Below are 24430 nucleotides of genomic sequence, written 5' to 3' on the forward strand. Positions count from 1 at the left end.
CTCAATGAGTACAGCAGGACGACAGGAGTAAGAGTTCGGCAACAAAAAAGTAACAGTACAGCAACTCACAGGAGAATTAGCACATGAATGGCAACATAGGTGAGACCAGCAATAGCAGCAGGTCTCAGAATCAGAGGACTAATTGAGGAAGTCAGAGACCCAGACATTATGACAAGAGGCCCTGGCCAGGAAATAGCATGCAAGAACAACCAAGGAAAAAGACAGCAGTTGAAATAGGGAAAGTAGTTACATACCGTGGTCAACAAGCTTGACAAAGGAATGAGCACAAAATGAATGCAGATGAGGGCCAAGCCTACCTTCTAGGCCATAGTGTTATAAGGTCTGGGACGACCTGTTTGCCAAGATGGGCAACACTGAAGTAGCAGTGTGTCTCGTCACAGTTATTAAAACTTGTAAAGTTCTTGTTTTCGTTTAGTAATAACTTCATAAGTAATTTTTTTATGATGCTTGTGATTGTTACAGATTGTATGCAGTATGTTTTGTACCTTTTTGGGTAAACCCTAGCTACAATGATGGGGTGCAGAAGTTTTATATAGCAAAGTGTAGCCACAATCATTGGCAGATCCTGACAATAAGTGTCTTTTTCTCTTTCAGAAGTGTGAGGGCTTATAAGGTAACTAAACATGATGTATCATTCCTTTACAATTGCATTTTTTCACAAGGCATCATCTCATTTTCTTTTAACTTTCTGTCTGGTTCTCTTGTGAAATAAGCTTTGTTGTGAGATGGTAATTTTTTTGTTAGGGAAACCATAAGTTTCTGTCACTCATTTTAGAGTTTTGAACCCAGATCACGCAAGAAACAGATTGACCGTCCTGAAGGCGGAACAGACAACCCTAAAAATTGTTTTCCCGTTGGTCAACAGATGTTGCAGGCGACACTACAATGCTAACTGACCTGTCCATGTCACGGAATTGGCAATGTTGTATCTTCAGTGACATGAATGAGGCGGATTTGTGTTCGGCTAGAGCGCTGCACGCGAAATGCATTCGTCACACAGCTCGTGATCGGCTGTGGTTTTTCCCCGAGTTTTCAATTGAAGAATGTAGATTAGCTCCTGTAATTCTACAAACCAAGTTTATTTCCACTGTAGGGATACTTCTCACAATCATATGCGAAATGAAATAAATGAAAAGTAACACACAAACATTAATGTTTAAATGTAGACTATATTGCAGTCACATAGGTTTTACACTCACCTTCCATTCCGCCTATTTCCTCTTTGTTATACAGCTCTTCTGATAAGGATTATAGTGGTAAAAAAGATCTCCACGTGCAGGTTAACACTAGAAAGCTTTCAAAATCTTCAACATCTTTGAAATATAATCAGTTATTTACTGACAAATATTGCACCGAGCAGTGGATTTCGCATCCTGACATTACCGACATAATTATTTATTTTGCATAGAGAATGTATAGGGATTAGGCGAGTTATAACGACAATATATTTTTCACATTGAGACTGTAAATAAATTTAAGAAACAGATTTTGGTTCCTTTCTAAGTATTTCTGTAAGCGTTCTTAAGTATAACCACATTTTGCATTTGATTACTGTTAGTTGTAAACGAATATAATTTCATGTAAGCACTTAACAACAATATCTTCGGAAAAAATAAACATTGTGAAACTTTAAATATCATAAGTAATAAAAAAATTCAGTGATGGTAAATATCTTAACTTTGCGGTCAGCACATCTACTATTGTCACAAGCAGAACTGTTTTGCTCAGATTTTACACATTACTTCTCTCTAGTTAAAAGCGGTAGAGTGATCAAGGAAAGGCAACAAAACTTATTTGTGCAGTCTAACGGAGAATCTGTATTTGGTACTTAAATACAATATGAATAAACTACATATTTTTTATTATTTTCAGTTTTGAGACAGTTGTACTACACTTGTCTTTAAACATTGCTCTGCAACTGTAATAATATTTGCATTTCACAAGATGCAAAATGAAAAATCTGTGTTCTCCACATTCCTCATCATCCAACCAGTGAAAGTTTTCAAATTTTAATTTTATGTAATTAAAAATCTTAAACTTCATATTTCTCTTATAAATAAATTGTGAAAGACAGGACTCATATGCCTGTAAAGACATTTCAATAATATTGCTAAACTCAACAGTTCAAGTACTGAGTCCCTCTGAAGAACGACACAAATTGCCAGTTGCCTATTTTTTTATGGAGAATAAATAATTCTCTCTCCTCTTGAAGCTCACTGCAACACGTAAGTGTCTCCTTACATCTCGAACAACCATACCTTTCGATGCACATGTGTGCTAGGTAGCCAGCAAAATATGCTACTGAACATTGTTCAGAGGAAAGGTCTTGCTGTGAGGAAGACAAATACTCGTCGGCCTTGATGGTACTCCCTTCTTCATCCGTAGAGGAACCAGGGATGTTAGGAATTCCAACGTTTCCAAAGCTCTCCAACAGCTGAGATTCATCACCTTCTTTTTGCAACACACAGTTGTTTAGTAACAGCATCCTGTCAGTGTCATTCTCACAATTTGAAGCATCAGAAGGCTTTATTAGTGAGTTAATAGTGCTTGTTCGGAACAAGCACCTTAGTGTTCTAACTGTTGGATTACGGTTGCAGCCTCCTTTCTGACGGTACACAGAAAATAAATTCTCAAGAGCATCTTGTTCCAATCTGCTGGTCAGTAAAAATTTAATGCCGACAGTTCGATCCTCAAGAAAAAACTGAGCAATAGCATTCAGTGTCTGGATTACACCTGTAATGCATGGTGGTGTCATTATTTTACCTGTCTTTCTTTCAATTTTATTTATGGCACTTAAGACATCCTTTGCATTCTGTAGTGTTTCCATTACTAGTGGGCATTGTTCTGATAATGCACACCTATACGGATTAGAGGAAAATGCTGTCCTGCTGTTCAAAACATCAAACAAATTATTCATAAATTCTATCAAAATAGCTGTGCTCTCTGCTGTATCACTCTGCAATTTTTAGTTGCTACACAAGTTCTGATAGATGCTGCAACAGAATGGCTGAGGACCTGGACTGCCATTTTTACGTTCATTTTCTGGAATGAATCAGGTTGCAAATGACTGCCAGTGAGTTTTACCAACATTCTGCTTTTTTTTTGTTCTTATTATCAATGTCATATGTTTTCCTGACATCTTCAAATGAAACAACAGCATTGTTGAAAATGAAGTTGCCACTAAGCAGATGCTTCGTATGCTTTTTGAATAAATGTGGAACATCATAAATATAAAACATTTTTTGTCCATTTACAATAAAATAATGTTTTTCAGGCGTAACATGTAAATGCTTCACAACACTTCGATTACTAGTTCCCTGATCACAAGTGACTAATTTTGGCTCTAGATTTGCATTTTGCAATAAAATAATTAGTTCCTGTAAGAGTCCCAATAAATCCGCATGTTTTATTCCTGAATTAGATAAAAAATATGAAACAGGCAATTTCCAGTTACTGCCCAGATAAGGATAACATGAAGCGTTTTCTCTGTGCAGCCTTCCATATGATTTGGTACTTCCACACAGTGTAGTGCCATTTTTGTGTTAAGTCATTCCAGATTTGTACAAAACTTTGCTCTCTGTTAACTGCTCATGTCACCATGTCTGATAATTATGGCAAATGAAAATCTGTTGTACTCACACTTATTTAAATTACAACATTCTTTATATTGTCCTATAACTTTTCAATGGTAGGCAACCAACTAACAATAAATATAGCCTACTGCACTCCTAAGCTTGTTGTTCTCACTGTGACAGTATTACCACAGCACACAGTATGCAAACTGGAAGATCATTCTGTTATTATTCAGTGAAGATAATGAGCACTGCACTCTCTCATCTTATTATCCAACAAGTCAGTTTATTTACAGGGGAGAGCAGTGTCAATTTCCACTAGGATTATATGTTTGCTGTGTGTTGTTTCATCACTGTTTGGCTAATGCCCCTGCAATGTTCAGACATAATAAGCAACAACATTTTACAGCAACATCGGAGCATAACACGGGCCTGGAGGTCATTGCCCACACAAAACCAAATAGCTAAAACTTTCTTGGTGACCCTCATCCAGAATCTTATTATTGCTTTCTTTTTATGTCCTGCAGTTAGGATGCCACAATGAGACACATTCTGGAACATAAAAAGTTGAAACAACCATTTTTGTTCCATTTTGTAGCTTGTGCATTAATCTGCAGATGAAGCCCATGCGGGAATGGCATATGAGAACTATGAGTTATTTATAATTTGTTTCTTGTAAATATACCAGTCTTCTATGCAACTGTAATGCAAAAATTTATGCACTGCCTGGAAATTTTTCATTTCATGTGAAGATCCTTTTGCGGTCAGAGTCATTCATTCGTGCCAAATTTTTGATAGCGATAGTTCACAGTGCAGTAGCCTCTGATTTCATTTCTTTTATACATGGAGAGGGCTAACACACTATACCCACACCCTCAGCCCAACCATTTCACATTACTCTGTCCTGTCACCTCATCCCATCCCAGTCCACTCCTCCATGTCAGCTTCATTATGTGTTGCACTTCACTGACTCCAGTGCACATGTATCACATGTGTAGCACCCCTCCCCCTGCATTCCTAATGTATGAGAACTGGATATATGTCCTGATCTCCTCCTCCTCCTCCCTATTTCTATCTATCACTCCCCCCCCCCCCCCCCAACCCCCTGATCATCATCTCCTTTCCCCTCTCTACATCGCCCTACTTCTGTCCACCTCCTCTTCCCATCTCACTCTGACCTTTAGCCTTGTTTATTGTTAAGGGAAAATGAAACCTTGACTGGGAATTAAATCACTAAAATGAGTGGCTAAATTGCTTGGGATCAATAGCAAACAGGGAATGGGAGAGAGTCCTCCAGCTGCTGGATCTGAGAGGATAGTAACTTCAATTGCAGCATTTCATGTAGTTTCAATCTGTGAATGGGCAGGATTACGAAGTTAGCCATAAATAAAACTTTCTTGCTTTCCATCATAACCAAGTACAGCATATTGTCATGTACACAATTTGTGTAAAATTATATACAAGGAAATATACTGGAGAAGGATTTGCCTAATGGTTTAAATGCCCTTTATTATAGTTAAAGCTGACTTCAAGAAAAAATGAAACTGCACATTTTTGCAGCACAGCATAATATTTTCTTTCTCCCAGTCAGTTTTAACACAAACCTTGTACATTACTGTTTTAATTAAAGTTTGCCTATATTAATCTCAATGTTCATTAGTGTATTGTGTCAAACTTTGAGGTAAATCAGTCAAGATGTTTTCAAGATCATTGCTAGCAATGTTTTGTCTTTGTAAGTTATATATATTTATACACCATAAATATTTTTTAATAAATGGAACCTATGTCCATCTGTACATTGATTAGAGTATTGTGTAAAAGTCTGAAGTAAACTGAACAAAAACTTGTGATTTCCCATTACATATTTACATTTAGACTCCAAATACATTAAAGAAATATGTAACCTACCTTTGTTTAAATTTTTATTAGAGTATGTAATAATAGATATATGAATGTTATCATTTCCTAACTATCACTTTTTGTTTCATAAGTTGGCAATGCTTATTGAGTGTAGACGATCAGTCCAAAGCAAACAACCAAAATTATTGTGAATTAAGTGTAAGCATATGTTACCTAGCAGCAATAGCATGGAACAAAGTAGTGTGATATCATGTGCTATGAACTCTACTAAAGGTTGCTGCCACCTAACAACAGATATATGAAGTACTTTAAGGTATTCCCTTTTGTATAGTGTATAAAACATTAATTGTTAAAATGTTTAATATTGAGAATTTGTTAAATATAAAACAAACAACAGAACACAAATGTACAAATCATTATTATTTCAAGATAGAGAAATGGCTAAGAATAATTAGCTGTGACAGAGGGACGTACTGTAGGACAAAGGGTGCTATGGGTTCCTGCCTTCTTCATTAGTTATTCTTTAGAAGTTATAGACACATGTCTGTCTTTAAGCGTCATGGAGGACCGTTGCTTCTGTAAAAGTGAGTGAGTAGACTTTCTAGTGCCTTGAACACCTATATATATAATAATGCTACTTGTGAAGAAGCTGATCATCATTGAAGTGGGTTAACTGTGGCTCTGTTTCTGCACATAAGGAAAAGCCCATATTACAGTGGTGATATGGACATTGAAAAGCTCCAAATGGATGATAGTTGGTATTTCATACTAAGCATTCAGCAACTTTTATGTGGTTCAAGCTGCTTGGAAAGTTGTGTAACATTTTCAATAGAGGCCACCAGAGCACTCACTGCAGCAATTGAACACTTAAGCATTTTTTATTCAGAGTGTTACCAGAATTTGTGAACAAGTTGGACAGCAGCCACTACTGAAAGTTAAGTTGTGAGAGAATCTCTCTCCAGTGTGAATGTAAATTTCTTGAATAATTATTTCATTTTTACCAGAATAGTGTGTTACGTGTTTTTATTCACAAAGTATGAGTAATTCCAAGTTTGGTTCCTTCAAATAAAATCTTTTCCCATATTAAACAATTATTAAAGTAATGTTACACTATGTTGTTGTTGTTGTTGTTGTTGTTGTTGCTGTTGTCTTCAGTCATGAGACTGGTTTGATGCAGCTCTCCATGCTACTATATCCTGTGCAAGCTGCTTCATCTCCCAGTACCTACTGCAGCGTACATCCTTCTGAATCTGCTTAGTGTATTCATCGCTTGGTCTCCCTCTATGATTTTTACCCTCCACCCTGCCCTCCAGTACTAAATTGGTGATTCCTTGATGCCTCAGAACATGTCCTACCAACTGGTCCCTTCTTCTAGTCAAGTTGTGCCACAAACTCCTCTTCTACCCAATTCTATTCAATACCTCCTCATTAGTTATGTGATCTACCCATCTAATCTTCAGCATTAACCTGTAGCACCACATTTTGAAAGCTTCTATTCTCTTCTTGTCTAAACTATTTATCATTATCGTTATGTTATGGGAAAGCAAATTCCAGCACCAAAACATGGCAATGAATTTTAAAGATAAATCTCTATCTCTGTTTAAAATATCATTTAGCTGGTAAATATGCCTAGAAATTTACATTAAAAGGTAATGTATCAAAAACAGGCGCAATGGTCATAAAAAACAGTGAAACAGTACATTTGTTTCAGTGTGTGATGAAATGCATTTTTTTTTTTTTTAAATACCAAGGCACAATGTTAAAATTACATTCAGCCTGTTAACTGATTTCAGCACTCTGTCCCAAAGTTTCCTGAATGAATTTTTTAAAGTCATTTATTCAATATCAGTTTACAATCTTTTCAGAATTTTTCACAGTGTTCTCCCCCTGCTTTGGTGTACCATTGCCACTGCTTCACCCAATCACTGAAGGCACCCTGGAAGTTGTCAAAGGAAATCTCCTTCAGAGCAATCATTGAAGTTGCATTTACCACCTCCAGCATCCCATGCTGAGTTCCTTTCAGGGCTCTTTTGATCCTTGGTAAAAAAAAGAAGTCTGTTGGTGCCAGATCAGGGCTGTACAGTGCCTGGGGCAGCATTGTCACACCCATTTTGGCCAGCAACTCAGACAACCAACACAGAGTGTTTTGACACATTGTCATGGTTCTCAATCCAAGTACTGCAAATTTCTTCCAAGTACTGCAACTTTCTTTTCAGATATGTCGAACCCTTTTACAGATACGTCGAACCCTGTTACGCAACCGTCTGAGCACCTCATAGTAAAATTCATTGTTGATTGTTTGTCCTTGTGGCACAAATTCACTGTGAACCATACCTTTTCTGTCAAAAAACACAATGATCATTGTCTTGATTCATGATTTGCTCATAACTGCTTTTTCGGATGAGGAGACTCCTTGATGAGCCATTTGCTGCTCCGACACTTTGCTTCAGAATCATACTCTAAAATCCGCATCTTGTCCTCTGTGATCACTATAGGCAAAAATTCTGGGTCCATTTCGTAGCACTCATGCAATTCCTGGTACTTCAACAAATGCTGTTCCTTCATCTCACTCGTCAGAACTTTTCACGCCAAGACTTTTCTCATCTGAAGATCCTCTGTTAAAATCTGGTGAACAATTGTTCTGGATATTTCACACGCCTCTGCAATCATCCAAACACTTTATTGTCAGTCCTTGTCCACAGCTTGATGCACTTTTTGCACCAAGTTGTCCACTTGTGATGTTGACAGGCATTCGAGGTCATCATCGTCATACGATTCCCAACCTTCTCGGAACCTCTTGTGCCACATGAAACTTTGGCTTTGTTTCATTGCCCCATTATGTAGGCCTTCTAAAGCATTTAGAACATCACCCAATTTTTTCCCAGTTTCACACAGAAATTGATTGCACAATACTGCTACAAAAACTGGTCCATTTTTTGCTTGATGAGGGTATAGTAGATACCTCTGCATGTAGTGTGACCCTGCCTCAACAACTACTCACAGGTGACTGATACCAGTCTCACTTCGAAGCTCAGGTCCCCCATCAACTTCTCTGCCAGAAGCTCCACTTCGCCAGCCACCGTAGCCAACTACTAAAAATGATTCCGCGAGCTTTTGGGACAGACCCTGTATGATGATAAAGTGAAGTTTTGCTTACTTTTACACATTGAAATTACTGATAAATAAATGTGTTGCAAGTTTCTGATTAAAACAACAGTGTGCATTGAGCCTCCAGCCCTATCCACGTTAAGCTCCGAATATTAATTTCATAGAAACAAGTGATTTTATTTTGTTGTTCTATGGGTTATGTTTCCTCCACTGTCATCTCAAAGTGATGAAATAGTTAACAGTTACAATAGCATTTCCTCTACTATGCAACAAAAATAAAATAGGACACCTTTTTAGAAGTTTCCAATTCACTCAAGATTTATTTTTGCAGCAGTGCATATGGAGTACATGATATGATTACATTTACAGATCAATAGCACAAGCGGTTCTATGGTATCAGGGATAATTACATGCTGAAACACCCATATTAGAACATGGGTGCAGCCTCTACAAGTGGCAATGCAGTTGCCTATTCTGGCACCCAGTTGATCACACAGATCACAGATCGCAGATCCTGTCCTGGTGTATGTTACCGCACACCTGCTTGACCAATTCACATGGTACTGTAAGAGCTGTTGGTTGACAAGTCCCACAAGTCACTTCTCGTCCCAACATATCCCAGACATGCTCGACTGGAGCCAAGTCTAGAGATCGTGGTGACTAGGGAAGTTGCTACACATCTCACAGTGCACTAGGGTTGCCACTTTCTTCAGAAAAAAAGGAAGATTTTTCATGGACATATTTTTTAATGGCTAGTGCATTCATATTTTTATTAAATGCCATTTTCAATAAAAAATAGCTCACATTTACTTCTTAAGCCCTATTCCTTCATATCACTATGGTATTTTGAAACTGATTTAGCTTTACGTAGGAATGTACTGTCATTCTTTTGTTGGTTAAAAAAAATCTTTGCAGGACATGTCAAAATTTATTTCTATTTGAAGCTCTGATTCTATAAGTTCTGGTGAACACCTATTCCTAACATCAGTCCACTTATTCTTCATCATCGAAAACACTTGTTCCACAAATGCATTTGAACCTGGTATGCTTAGTATAAAACACATGAGCCGAGAGATATTTGTCACTTTTTGACATTTTACCTCCTATATTTGACACAAAATGCAAGTAAATTTCAGGAATAATTCCTTTCAGCTAAAAATATTGATGCAAGTTGCTTTGGACAGGCATCAATGCTCCTGAAATAGCTCTTTATAGCTGGCCAGCACGCAGTCAATCTGTTAATGGAAGGAGTTAAGTACAGCCATCTTGTGGGCACATGCCTTAATATCTCAGACCACTCAAAATCCATAAATTCAAAAAGTGATTTCAGTTCCTCACACCTTTTAGCTGATAATGAGAAATGATTATAGATCTTCAAAACAAGATTCTCTACATCCATTTCCAGCTCTTCCATAGCATGCTTCATCGCATTATGAACCATATGGTTTGAACAACTGGCTTTCTGCAGGTTGGAATTTATGAAAAGCAGCAATTGATAAACAGATTGTTTCCTGCCAAAATTCACATTAGCATTGTCAGTACTACATGCAGCTAAATTATTAATATTTAGTTAATGGCTCTCCACACTATCAACAATTAACTTTTCTACTGCATTTGAAGTTTCATCAGGCTGTTCAATAAATGTCAACAGTTTGTTCTGTACATCTACTAAAGGTTCAAAGTATCTTATTCAAAATGAGAACATTTTTCTGTTGCCTCTATTCGAAGCATCTGTTGCTACTGAGAAAAACTTACTATTTTCGGAAGATTTTAGAATATTAACAACATCACCGACACTTTTAGGTGCTCATATGTTTTTCACCAACATTTCTGCCTTCGTCTTGCCACAGGAAAGTTTTACAGTGGTTTCTGAATCTGTGAATATACATGACGTCAATTTATTGCTACAATCCAAACTTGAATAACTTAGGTTGTGTTTGACTGTGTGATACAAAAGACCTAACTCACAAGCTATGACAACGTTGACTTCAGATTTCTTAGAGTTCACAAAATATTTGGAAACTTTCGTGGTTTGACTACTTGCTTTCTCCTTTAACTGATGTCCACCATGAGAAACGCTGAATTCCTTCCTGCACAACATACAAAAAGCATGTTTATCAGATGTTAAACCACGCCTAACCCACGCAAAAGTATCTTCTCATTTCTTTAAGTAAACTTGACTGTACTGCTGTTGCTTGCCACGTTTCTTCTTCGCTGGTGAGCTCATTACAATTCTTGAACAAAAGTAAACTTTCAAATGTATGGATTCAAGAAATTATCACTGCAACAAAGTTTATTAGTTTACATACATCTGTAGTTGTACACATCAGAATCGGAAATAAGTATATCGACAACATTATCGATTATGCGATCGAGTGATCCTCAGAAGTACTAATTTAAATGTAGACCAGCCTAAAATCTATATCTGAATGGTAATAATAACAAATATAACCAAATTAACGTGAATTTTTGTTATATGTATATTAAGGGGAAGAATTGTGTTGGGTTCTGCGATAGTTCAGTGCCAAATATTAAAAAAAAAACTGAAGAGTGTGCTGTACGAGGAAATAAAAAGCGTAAGGCGAAATTAACAGTAAAAAAACTTAAGAATATGGGAAAACGTACAACCTGACAACCCTACAGTGCACTGAGTTTCAAGGACAGTGTGTGGGCAAGCATTATCCTGTTGGCATAACACATCACCTTCCTGTTGCAAAAACAGCAAAATAAAATGTCTCAAAATTCTGGACATACCAAGCACCGCTTATCATCCCCTCCAGAAACCCAAAGCTGAACAAGAGTTGTAACTTATTGTGCCACAGACCATAAGGCCAGGTGTGGGACCAGTATGTCTTGGATGAATGTACTCTATGAGACAGCATTCGCCAGGTCTGCATCATACACGCAAATGACCGTTACTTGGGTGTAGGCAGAATCTGTCTTCATCGCTGAAGACCATGGTGCACCACGCCATTCTTCCATCTTCCAAGTGATCCTCTGATGGCAACAAACAAGGTGTACACATTGATGCTGTGGTGTGTGTGGCAGATTGACTACAGGTGTGCATGACCGCTCAAAAGCCCTCTTATCTGTGAAGTGGTAGCTGTGGGATAAGCCACTGCTGCCCTTACAATATGACAATCCTCGTGAGCATCTCTGCTTTGTGGACCTCCGGAACCACATCTATTGGTGCGAGAATGTTCACCGGATGTTCATGTGACAACTTGACACCAGCATCGTTGCAAGACTGATGCAGCATGTGCAACTTATGTGGCAATTCTCCAAAAGGATCATCCTGCTACTTGGAAAGCCATAATTTGACCCTTTCAAACATGCTCAGTTGGCTACAGAAAGCATGAGTGCATCTCCTTGGGATGGTTGCCTACTCGCTTCACATTTTTGCACCACACTGAGCCTTCTGGCTGTGAACATTACCTATTAAAGGCTAGACATGAATGGCACTTTGGTAGCTGTGTCACTATGCTATTTGTTGGTGGATGACACTGAAACCATTCTCAGTACATCTTCTATTCCCCAGGTGGCATATGCCATCATTGGTTCAAAATTGACTGTCTTTCCAGGTGTACATATTTTTTCCGGCAGAGTATATTCGAATGATGTACATATGTCTATCTGAATGTTTATTACAGCATCTTGTCAAAATCTGAAGATAATAGCTCAAGAACTTTTCAAGATTTTTGGTAACACTGTTAGAAAAGTAACTTGGTTTTATGTAGTAGTAGAGATTACTTTAACATTAGGAGACTTGATACCTGAAACTCATTTATAATCTAAAAATAATATTTCTAACACCTGCAACTTCGTGTTACTAAGTAATAAAAATTAAACATTCTATGTAATTTGGGGATTATACACAAAAAGCCAATCATATAACAAATAAAGTAAATATACACATTGTAGTTTAAGAATGCAGGATAGTCGATTTAGCCTGTAAATTAAACTTACGCAAAATCCTCATTGCAGGTGAAGAGTATTTCATTTAACATTTTATGTTTTCTTTTTAACATACCAAAAATGTATTAAATTGCGAATTAATAATGCTTGTCTTCAGAAATTTAAAGAGAGATGCTTTTATTTTATGGGAAATGCAACTCACAAGTCTGGTGCACCATCCTTTGGTTTTCTTGAAATTCGACATGGTATATGTCTTATTACTTGATCAGCATCGTTAAGACTTTTTGTATTGTCTATCCACTCTAGAAGTCCTTCCCAGAGGGTCTGGTGTTCCTCCTCTGGCTGCTGCTGTTGTTGTTGTTGCTGTGGTTGTTGTTGCCCTTGTTGTTGTTGTTGTTGTTGTTGCTGTGTATGCCGTTTCTCAAGAACCAACTCCTGTTAACAAACAAGTTTCTAACGTGATCATTCTGGATTGCTGTTAGTTGAACACAGGTTTTGCTGTGCTGCAAAAAATAAAAACATATTTATTTATTTATTGTTTATTTAGCCTGACCGGATTACATCTGACCAGGAACAACACATACAAAAGATATTACAAACATTCACAGCAATAATAATAATAATAATAATAATAATAATAATAATAATAATAATAATAATAATAATAATAATAAGACACCAATAATGACGACACCAACTGACGATGATGATGATGATAAAATAATAATGAAAATAATGGTTGACACTAATTGTAATACTAAAGGGCATTCAGAATGATTAGAGCATTTCAATATATGTTTAGTATTATCAAAGTGGAAGGGATAAAGAAACAGGCAGAGATAGAAATGACAGTGACAGTGATTGTTAGGAAACAACAGAATTTGAAAAGAGAACTCTACCAATAATTGGGAGTGAAACCCTGAGGGGGAAGGAGACTGATGAGAGAGACTGCAGACTAGTGTATGGGAGAGATGACTATTGTGATAGAAGATGGGCATTAACTTTCTTTTGAAGTTTGGAAAGGAATTTCATTTCTCTGATTTTTTGAGAAAGATTGTCCCAAACTTAGGTTCCTGATATAGAAGATGATTTAGAGAACATGCCAGTGTTATTTGATGGTACAGAGAGGATTTACTTTGTTGAGAATAAGTATTTCAGCTGTGCTGTTCAGATAACACTGCAAGAGTTGAACATAAATACGAGGGAGTGATATAATGGGGAAGACATTAGAGGAAAGAGAGAGATTATGATAGTCTCTGCACTTATTGGTAAGCAGTCATGATAATTCTTTGTAGGCAGAAGTGATATGGTTGAAATAGTGTATGTCACAAATGTATTGCACACACGCATTCATCACCAGTTCTAGCCTGTGTGAGCTTTCGTATGAAAGTTGTTGGAGAACAGCACACCGCAGCCAAGAATGGGAGTATTAGTGACTCTACAAGCTTCTTTTTAACCTTGAAAGGAAATACTTCTTTATATTTCCGTAGTGAATGAAGTAACTGTGACACCTTCTTAAATACTGTGGTTGTGTTTTCGGTCCAGTCTAAGTGATGCTCCAAAATTAATCCCATGTTCTCTGCAAAAGAGTAAAATGTTATTTCTATGCTGTTTAGGATTAATGGTGCCAGAGGTTCTCTGAACTGCATGGTAAAATGTCTTTTGTGAGTGACTGGGACAGTTTACATTTTAGATGGGTTAGGTATCATATCTGTTCTCTACACGCACTCAGATAAGGCACAAGTGAACAAGTTTGTTGGACTCGCACTTAGATACAACTGAAGTCGTCATATTTTCAGTGGGAGTTAAAAGTAATGGGCCCAATATTGATCCTTGAGTGACCTCTTATACTACATCCCTTCACTGTGACCACTTAGTTCCAATTATTACACACTATCGGGGGATGTAAGACACGAATGGAATCGATCTACAGCTCTAAAAGAAAAATTTTGACTTATGAGCTTAGCAAGTAGTATGTCAAAGTCAGCAGTGTTTAAAGCTTCACTGAAATCCAAAAGGCACATAATAGTCAGCTGCTGTTTGTCTAAAGCTTGTTTCAGCTGATCAGTCACTTTCAGAAGATCAGTCGCCGTGCTTCGATTTTGCAGAAACCTGACAGTTGTTTATCTAAAACGTTATTTGATGCCAAATAACTGGTAAATATAACAACAGGAATAATCAATTATTGCTAATAGAATGTAAATGAATAGATAAAAAATCTACTCACCAAGCGACTGCAGCATAACACACACATGAAAGGGCTTAACTTCTACAGGCTTTCAGAGCCAGTGGCTCCTTCTGGCAGAAATGTTGAAGGGGACGGAAGAGGTGTGAAGGAAAAGGACTGGAGAGATTTAGGGAAAGGGGTACAGTTCGGAAAAGTCACCCAAAACCCCAGGTCAGGAGAGATTTACCGGATGGGATGAGAAGGAAAGACTTTCTTTCTCATTCCATCTGGTAAGTTTGGAGACTTTTCTGAGCTGTAACCCTTTCCCTAAACCTCTCCAGTCCTCTTCCTTCACCCCTATTCTTTCCTCTTCGACTCTTCTGTCAGAGGAAGGAGCCACTGGCTCCAAAAACTTGCACAAGTTAAACCCTTCTGTATGTGTGTTCCCCTGCCGCTGCTTGGTGAGTAGATTTTTTTATCTATCCATTTAGATGGAAGAATTGGTAAGCAGTTCATGGACTGTGTATTCCTTAAGACTTGGATAATGCTGGTAGAATGCAAATGGGCCTTTAGTCGGAAAGTTGTTTGATGGGTCCCTTCTTGGTTTTGTGTCCCTGCTTCCAAGATGATGAGAAGATGCTGCAGGTCAGAGAAAGGTAAAAAAAATATCCATTATTTTGGACAGTTGAGGACTGACTAGAAGACTGGTCTTCTGCTGCACTGTTATATTATCATGTACTGTGGCTGCCAAATGAATAAGCACAATGGAAGTCCTAATTATATTAAGGCTTACCAGCTGCAAAAAAAACTTTTCATTTGTGTCAACCTCTGATACTTCAAGAGAGTTGATGTTTTGCACCCTTACGTGTTTGTGAAGTAAAGATATCAGCATAGTGAAACAGTTGTTTAGATCCTCAATAAGAAGTAGTGGTTCAGCTGCAGATTTACATTTTGCTGGACCTCACAGATTTCACCACATGACAGCAGGTGTGTGAAGGTCCTGCATTAGCGAGTGGGCAAATGTCAGTTTTGAATTTCCCACAGATTGACTAACTTGATTGTGTGGTTGTCTGTAGGTGAGATGGTTATCAGAAGTCTGGCACTATTTGTACATCCTATGTGCTGCATCTCTGACACTCATAACTTCTCTGAGGTGGTCTGTAAGCCATGGCAGAGGTTCTCTCTTTACTCTTACTGTTTTTTGAGAAGCATGTTTATCGTAAAAATTATTAGGGCTCTCTAACACTTAGGTATACTGTAAGATTTGTGATGTGATTATTTGTCTGAACACTATCACACAGGCTCAATGCAAAACCAGCTGTGATGTGAGAAACACAGGCAGCAAGTGAAGTGACTTGTCGTAACACCAGCCAAGAGGTAAATCAAGCTGGAGGATGTGCATAGTGAATGGCAGGCTGCACAAGGGGATTAAGATGAAGCATAGTATAAATGAAGCTAAGAGTTGGAGTCTGACATTTGTGTATCAAGTTGGACAATCTGGGAAGATCAGATGGAATTCTGTATACATGGTCTACATAAAAACCCTTTAATAACTTTCAACTACTAATGGGTGAGCTTGTGATAGACACTTCATTACAGTCTACATGATGAAGACTGGCCAAGCTATTGCAAATAAACTAAATACATAATTACACTAATCAACAAAATTTTGATTACTGTTACCATATAGATACAGAAAAATAAACTACATCAAACAATAACGTCAGCAGTTACATCTGACCCAAATATATAGCATTTTATAGCTACAGAATAGACCAAAAGCAAGCTACATACAAAAATCAGTTAGAGTCCAATAATTCAGTGACTCTGTGCAGTAAACGACAGTTTGGTGCAAACAAACACGCTACCTACCTCCTACATACACAGGTTGCACATGTAAGGTTTTCATGGTAAAATATGCATTTAATTGAAGCAGCAATTAATAAAACTGACTGGTGCTGTGTGATGTGAAAATGAACTACTTATTAATCTTCTCATTACAAACATTAACACTGAACTAACAAGAAGCTTAACCAACAAAGTGATGATTTTTCCATGAACGTTGTTTCTCCATGGGAACACAAAACTACTTTCCAATATTCAGCTTCGTCAGTATGCCTCCAGTCTCTTCAAAAGGGAAATCCATACAGCCCCCATCCGAATCCTACATTCAGTCATTCTGACAATCATCTGACTCAGATGATTAGTAGTCTCTTGGCCAGGGTTGGATAAATTCAGTACATGTCGTTGGTATCCCGCAACCCTCATGGTTATCAACCTCACATCACAGCAATAAAAAGTTTCCTAGGTCTTACAGGATGCTTTGGGAAGTTTATCTCAAATTACTCTGCAATTGCCAAACCTTTGCAAGATTTACTGAGAAATAATCAAGAACTTAAGTTTGAAGAAGAGCAGAGGCAAGTGTTCAAAGTTATTCTTTAATCGGATCCAATTATCAAAACCTACAACCCAGAATACAAAACAGAACTACACATGGCAGCAAGCAAATACAATTTTGGAGCTGTGTTAACACAATAATCTTCCCATGATAAGTTCCATGCAGTCTTGTATATGGGTGAAAAAACACCTGAAGAAGGAAGATACAGTCATTAGGAGATTCAAGTTTTAGCTATTGTTAATGCTTTATGAAAGTGCCAGATGTATGTACTAGGAATACATTTTAAAATTGTAATGGACTGCACTGCAATCCAAAAGACTATGGATAAGAAGGACTTGGCACCAAGAATAGTAAGATAGGTTTTTGTCTTGGAAGAGTATTCTTATACCATAGAACACCAATCTGGTTGTAGGATGAAACATGTAGTTGCCTTAAGTCACTGTGTGAATTTACTGTTTGATTTCACAGATGGTTTAATAGCTGATATCCATCAATGTACTTGACTTCCTCTGAGCTTTAAACTGACTTGTCCACACAGATAAAGGAGGAGACACAGTTTAATGTTGATTCCAAGCCTTGACTTAGTTTGGTATTTTTGACAAACCAAATCTTTGGCAGAGATGACTGAAGTACTGAGTTGCAGAAAGAGACCTGTGGTTTGTATTTGTATTACGATATCCACTGAGCCACATCATTATCGACCAGATAAAAAAATCATTTTAATCAAACAAAGAAGTAAACTGGATTCATGGAAGTAGATACAACATAAATAATCATTTGCAAGTTGTGAATGAAATGGTAAAATGGATCAATGAACAAGATTACATATTCTGCCTACTGATAAGATTGTGAGAAAGGTTCTGATTTGTTTCAACAAAAATTGTACTAACTGTCCCAGAGAAACATGGCATTGTTTCATCCCATGTTATTACACTGAAGAATATATTTATAAATGTTAGACCTTTCAATCTACAAAAATGGCTCTGAGCACTATGGGACTTAACATATGTGGTCATAAGTCCCCAGAACTTAGAACTACTTACACCTAACTAACCTAAGGACATCACACACATCCATGCCCAAGGCAGGATTTTAACCTGCAACCGTAGTGGTCACGCGGTTCCACACTGTAGCGCCTAGAACTGCACGGCCACACTGACTGGCCTCCAATCTACATCTATATTCTGCAAACTACTGTAAAGTGAATGGCAGAGGGTACTTCCCATTGCACCACTTATAGAGAATAATAGTTGCTTAATTGCTACAGTATGCATTTTAACTAGTCTTTGCAATCCCTAACGGAGCAGTACATAGGTGGTGTTGAAGTGACCTAGCTTTAGCAGACAGATTTAACATGCAATGTTCCTTATGCTTTTTCATAATATGACCAATAGTCTTTGACACAATGCTGACATGTAGAAGAAATAAATCACTTATGGCTTCTTTGCTCCCTCCTACTTTGTGTCCTGTGGGTGATCAACACATACCAGAGAACACAAACAATTAAATAAAAACCATGGAAAGGTATCAGAATCACTCATCTGAAGCTGACTGATGCATGTGTAAACATGCATAACAGCACAAAGAATGTCACTAGTTTTCAGAGAACTATGCTCTTTTTTTAGTTTATTTCCACTAACATAACACAAATAGCTTATTAGAGTTGCAATCAAAAAGTAACAATGATTTTTTTTTAATTCCACAGGCCCTATACATACAATTTTCAATTTTTTTTCTTTTTTTAATATTTTTTGTTGTTGTTGGTACACCTGTTCCTGATGCATTTTCAGTCATTTTCAATATTTTGTTTGTTGTTGATAGGCAAAAATGTTTTGTGTTTTTGATTGTTCAGCATGATTTTACTTTCGAAAAAGACAAATCAAAGAATTTGCATTAAATTTTGCCTGAAGGATGGGCTACAGTACAGCAATGCATTCGAAATGTTAATTGTGGTTTTTGGCAAATCTACTATGAGTAAGATAACAGTTTACAAGTGGTATAAACATTTCAGGCAGTGTCAAGAAATGACCTCCATAGCACATCAATTACTGATAACAATGTGGAAGAAGTAAAGAAAATGGTTCTGGAAAGTAGCCACATCTTCATTACAGAGGTTGCTGATGATATCAGCATATCCTCTGGCTAAATCGAAGCAATATTTTTGTAAGTTTTGGGCATGAACAATGTAACAGCAACATTCTTTCTGAAATTTTCACCAAAAACAACATCGTGTAGTCATAGCTCAGTCAACAAATATCCAGGAAGGTTATAACAGGTAACAATACATGGGTATGACATCAAAAAAAAGTCTAGTCATCCCACTGGCAACTGCCTGAAGAGCCAAGACAAAAAAAATTTGACAAGTTCGATCATGTGTGAATGTTCCTCTCAAGATTTCCTTCAATTACAATGGAGTTCCTGCCTTATGGTCATTTGGTTAGTAAGGAATACTGCCTGCGGCTTTGAGTGAAGCAATCTGAAGAAAATGAGCGTAAACTGCACCACGATAATTTTCCCACTTGCACCTCAATGCCTGGTTCATGATTTTTTGGCAAAAAACAAAACTATTATGTTGCCTCAGCCATTGCATTTGCAGACTTGGCCCACTGCAACTTCTTTTTGTTCCTGAGGCTGGATAAAAAGTACAAAAGGATGTCGTTTCACCAGCATTAATGAGATAAAAACGTAATCACTGAAGCTGAATACCATAGTGAAAACTGTGTTCCAGAAGTGTAGGATTACCTTGAAGGGGGAAAAGTTATTGTCGATGAATAAATAAAGAGTCTCTAAGAAAAACAAAAAATTCCCATTACTTTTTGATTGTTCCTTGTATACTACAAACAATAACTTAGGGAAAAATAACAAGAAAATAACAAGATAACTATAGCTATGGAAATCTTACAGCAACTGTACTGAAGTTGAGTATGTTGCTCCATCTACATCTACACTCCTGGAAATGGAAAAAAGAACACATTGACACCGGTGTGTCAGACCCACCATACTTGCTCTGGACACTGCGAAAGGGTTGTACAAGCAATGATCACACGCACGGCACAGCGGACACACCAGGAACCGCGGTGTTGGCTGTCGAATGGCGCTAGCTGCGCAGCATTTGTGCACCGCCGCCGTCAGTGTCAGCCAGTTTGCCGTGGCATACGGAGCTCCATCGCAGTCTTTAACACTGGTAGCATGCCGCGACAGCGTGGACGTGAACCGTATGTGCAGTTGACGGACTTTGAGCGAGGGCATATAGTGGGCATGCGAGAGGCCGGGTGGACGTACCACCGAATTGCTCAATACGTGGGGCGTGAGGTCTCCACAGTACATCGATGTTGTCGCCAGTGGTCGGCGGAAGGTGCACGTGCCCGTCGACCTGGGACCGGACCGCAGCGACGCACGGATGCACGCCAAGACCGTACGATCCTACGCAGTGCCGTAGGGGACCGCACCGCCACTTCTCAACAAATTAGGGACACTGTTGCTCCTGGGGTATCGGCGAGGACCATTCGCAACCGTCTCCATGAAGCTGGCCTACGGTCCCGCACACCGTTAGGCCGTCTTCCGCTCACGCCCCAACATTGTGCAGCCCGCCTCCAGTGGTGTCGCGACAGGCGTGAATGGAGGGACGAATGGAGACGTGTCGTCTTCAGCGATGATAGTCTCTTCTGCCTTGGTGCCAATGATGGTCGTATGCGTGTTTGGCGCCGTGGAGGTGAGCGCCACAATCAGAACTGCATACGACCGAGGCACACAGGGCCAACACCCGGCATCATGTTGTGGGGAGCGATCTCCTACACTGGCCGTACACCTCTGGTGATCGTCGAGGGGACACTGAATAGTGCACAGTACATCCAAACAGTCATCGAACCCATCGTTCTACCATTCCTAGACCGGCAAGGGAACTTGCTGTTCCAACAGGACAATGCACGTCCGCATGTATCCCGTGCTACCCAACGTGCTCTAGAAGGTGTAAGTCAACTACCCTGGCCAGCAAGATCTCCGGATCTGTCCCCCATTGAGCATGTTTGGGACTGGATGAAGCGTCGTCTCACGCGGTCTGCACGTCCAGCACGAACGCTGGTCCAACTGAGGCGCCAGGTGGAAATGGCATGGCAACCGTTCCACAGGACTACATCCAGCATCTCTACGATCGTCTCCATTGGAGAATAGCAGCCTGCATTGCTGCGAAAGGTGGATATACACTGTACTATTGCCGACATTCTGCGTGCTCTGTTGCCTGTGTCTATGTGCCTGTGGTTCTGTCAGTGTGATCATGTGATGTATCTGACCCCAGGAATGTGTCAATAAAGTTTCCCCTTCCTGGGACAATGAATTCACGGTGTTCTTATTTCAATTTCCAGGAGTGTATGTCTGTACTATGCACTGCCATACAATGTCTTTCTTGTAATAACTCTCACTGAAGTGTCCTGAGTATTGCTGTGACATTAACTAAATAAACCCATGATGAGTCACGCTGATCGTCTTTAAAGATTCCGGGCCAAAACCCAGACACTGGTTAAACAAATGTTTTGCAAGCAACCTCTTTCATATGTAAATCATGTTTCTTAATGATTTTTCAATAAATATGGATCTAGCTTCTGTCTTCCAAATGGCTAGATTCACCTGGTCATCCTATCTTCAATTGTTCTAGAGAGAAATCTACAATAGCATGAGGAGTATTGATCATATCACTATATGTTTTTGTTCACCTTCGTATTGGTCTTTTCATATGTTTTGTGATTCTCTCTCTCTCTCTCTCTCTCTCTCTCTCTCTCTCTCTCTCTCTCTCTCTCTCTCTCTCTCTCGTGTGTGTTTGTGTGTGTGTGTGTGTGTGTGTGTGTGTGTGTGTGTGTGTGTGTGTGTGTGGGGGGGGGGGGAGGGAGAGAGCAACTGCACGTGCACATGTTGTTGTTGTGGTGGTCTCCAGTCCTGAGACTGGTTTGATGCAGCTCTCCATGCTACTCTATCCTGAACAAGCCTCTTCATCTCCCAGTACCTACTGCAGCCTACATCCTTCTGAATCTGCTTAGTGTATTCATCTCTTGGTATCCCTCTACGATTTTTACCCTCCACGCTGCCCTCCAATACTAAATTGGTGATCCCTTGATGACTCAGAACATGTCCTACCAACCGATCCCTTCTTCTAGTCAAGTTGTACCACAAACTCCTCTTCTCCCCAATTCTATTCAATACCTCCTCATTAGTTATGTGATCTACCCATCTAATCTTCAGCATTCTTCTGTAGCACCACATTTCGAAAGCTTCTATTCTCTTCTTGTCCAAACTATTTATTGTCCATGTTTCACTTCCATACATGGCTACACTCCATACAAATACTTTCATAAATGACTTCCTGACACTTAAATCTATACTCGATGTTAACAAATCTCTCTTCTTCAGAAACGCTTTCCTTGCCATTGCCAGTCTACATTTTATATCCTCTCTATTTCGACAATCATCAGTTATTTTGCTCCCCATATAGCAAAACTCCTTTACTACTTCAAGTGTGTCATTTCCTAATCTAATTCCTCAGCATCACCCAATTTAATTTGATTACATTCCATTATCCTCATATTGCTTTTGTTGATGTTCATCTAACACCCTCCTTTCACGACATTGTCCATTCCGTTCAACTGCGCTTCCAAGTCCTTTGCTGTCTCTGACAGAATTACAATGTCATCGGCAAACCTCAAAGATTTTATTTCTTCTCCATGGATTTTAATACCTACTACAAATTTTTCTTTTCTTTCCTTTGCTGCTTGCTCAATATACAGATTGAATAGCATTGGGGAGAGGCTACAACCCTGCCTCACTCCATTCCCAACCATTGCTTCCCTTTCATGTCCCTCGAGTCTTATGACTGCCATCTGTTTTTTGCAAAAATTGTAAATAGCCTTTCGCTTCCTGTACTTTACCCCTGCCACCTTCAGAATTTGAAAGAGAGTATGCCAGTCAACATTGTCAGAACCCTTCTGTAAGTCTACAAATGCGAGAAACGTAGGTTTGCCTTCCCTTAATCTTTCTTGTAAGAGAAGTCGTATGGTCAGTATTGCCTCACATGTTCCAACATTTCTATGGAATCCAAACTGATCTTCCCCGAGATCAGCTTCAACCAGTTTTTCCATTCGTCTGTAAAGAATTCGCGTTAGTATTTTGCAGCCGTGGCTTATTAAACTGATAGTTCGGTAATTTTCACATCTGTCAACACCTGCTTTCTTTGGGATTGGAATTATATATTCTTCTTGAAGTCTGAGGGTATTTCACCTGTCTCATACATCTTGCTCACCAGATGGTAGAGTTTTGTCAGGACTGGTTCTCCCAAGGCCGTCAGTAGTTCCAATGGAATGTTGTCTACTCCGGGGGCCTTGTTTCGACTCTGATCTTTCAGTGCTCTGTCAGACTCCCCATGCAGTATCATATCTCCCATTTCATCTTCCTCTACCTCCTCTTCAATTTCCATGATATTGTCCTCAAGAACATCGCCCCTGTATAGACCCTCCATATACTCATTCCACCTTTCTGCGTTCCCTTCTTTGCTTAGAACTGGGTTTCCATCTGAGCTCTTTATATTCATGCAAGTGGTTCTCTTCTCTCCAAAGGTCTCTTAATTTTCCTGTAGGCAGCATCTATCTTACCCCTCATGAGATACGCCTCTACATCCTTACATTTGTCCTTTAGGCAACCTGCACTTCCTGTCAATCTCATTTTTGAGATGTTTGTATTCCTTTTTGCCTGCTTCATTTACTGCATTTTTGTATTTTCTCCTTCCACTAAATAAATTCAGTATCTCTTCTGTTACCCAAGGGTTTCTACTGGCCCTCATCTTTTTACCTACTTGGTCCTCTGCTGCCTTCACTATTTCATTCCTCAAAGCTACCCATTCTTCTTCTACTGTATTTCTTTCTCCCATTTGTGACAATTGCTCCCTTATGCTCTCCCTGAAACTCTGTACAACCTCTGGTTTAATCAGTTTGTCCAGGTCCCATCTCCTTAAATTCCCACATTTCTGCAGTTTCTTCAGTTTTAATCTACAGTTCATAACTAATAGATTGTGGTCAGAGTCCACGTCTGCCCCTGGAAATATCTTACAATTTAAAATCTGGTTCCTAAATCTCTGTCTCACCATTATATAATCTATCTGAAACCTTTTAGTATCTCCAGGGTTCTTCCATGTATACAACCTTCTTTCATGATTCTTGAAACAGGTGTTAGCTATGATTAAGTTAGGCTCTGTGCAAAATTCTACCAGGCGGCTTCCTCTTTCATTTCATAGCCCCAATCCATATTCACCTACTACGTTTCCTTCTCTTCCTTTTCCTACTGTCGAATTCCAGTCACCCATGACTATTAAATTTTCGTCTCCATTAACTACCTGAATAATTTCTTTTA

The 24430-nt window shown here is 38.8% G+C and overlaps 1 protein-coding gene across 1 annotated transcript in view; it reads right to left on the bottom strand.

Annotated features, from left to right (window-relative positions):
• LOC126281597 (protein PTOV1 homolog) overlaps nucleotides 1–24430 on the bottom strand; it is a 227361-nt gene that overhangs the window by 151103 nt on the left and 51828 nt on the right. Inside the window, exon 5 of the mRNA XM_049980694.1 lies at nucleotides 12679–12911. Coding sequence (XP_049836651.1) covers nucleotides 12679–12911 — 233 coding nt within the window. The remainder of the gene's footprint in view (nucleotides 1–12678; nucleotides 12912–24430) is intronic.

Source organism: Schistocerca gregaria, chromosome 7 (assembly GCF_023897955.1).
Source record: "Schistocerca gregaria isolate iqSchGreg1 chromosome 7, iqSchGreg1.2, whole genome shotgun sequence".
NCBI classification, from domain to species: domain Eukaryota; kingdom Metazoa; phylum Arthropoda; class Insecta; order Orthoptera; family Acrididae; genus Schistocerca; species Schistocerca gregaria.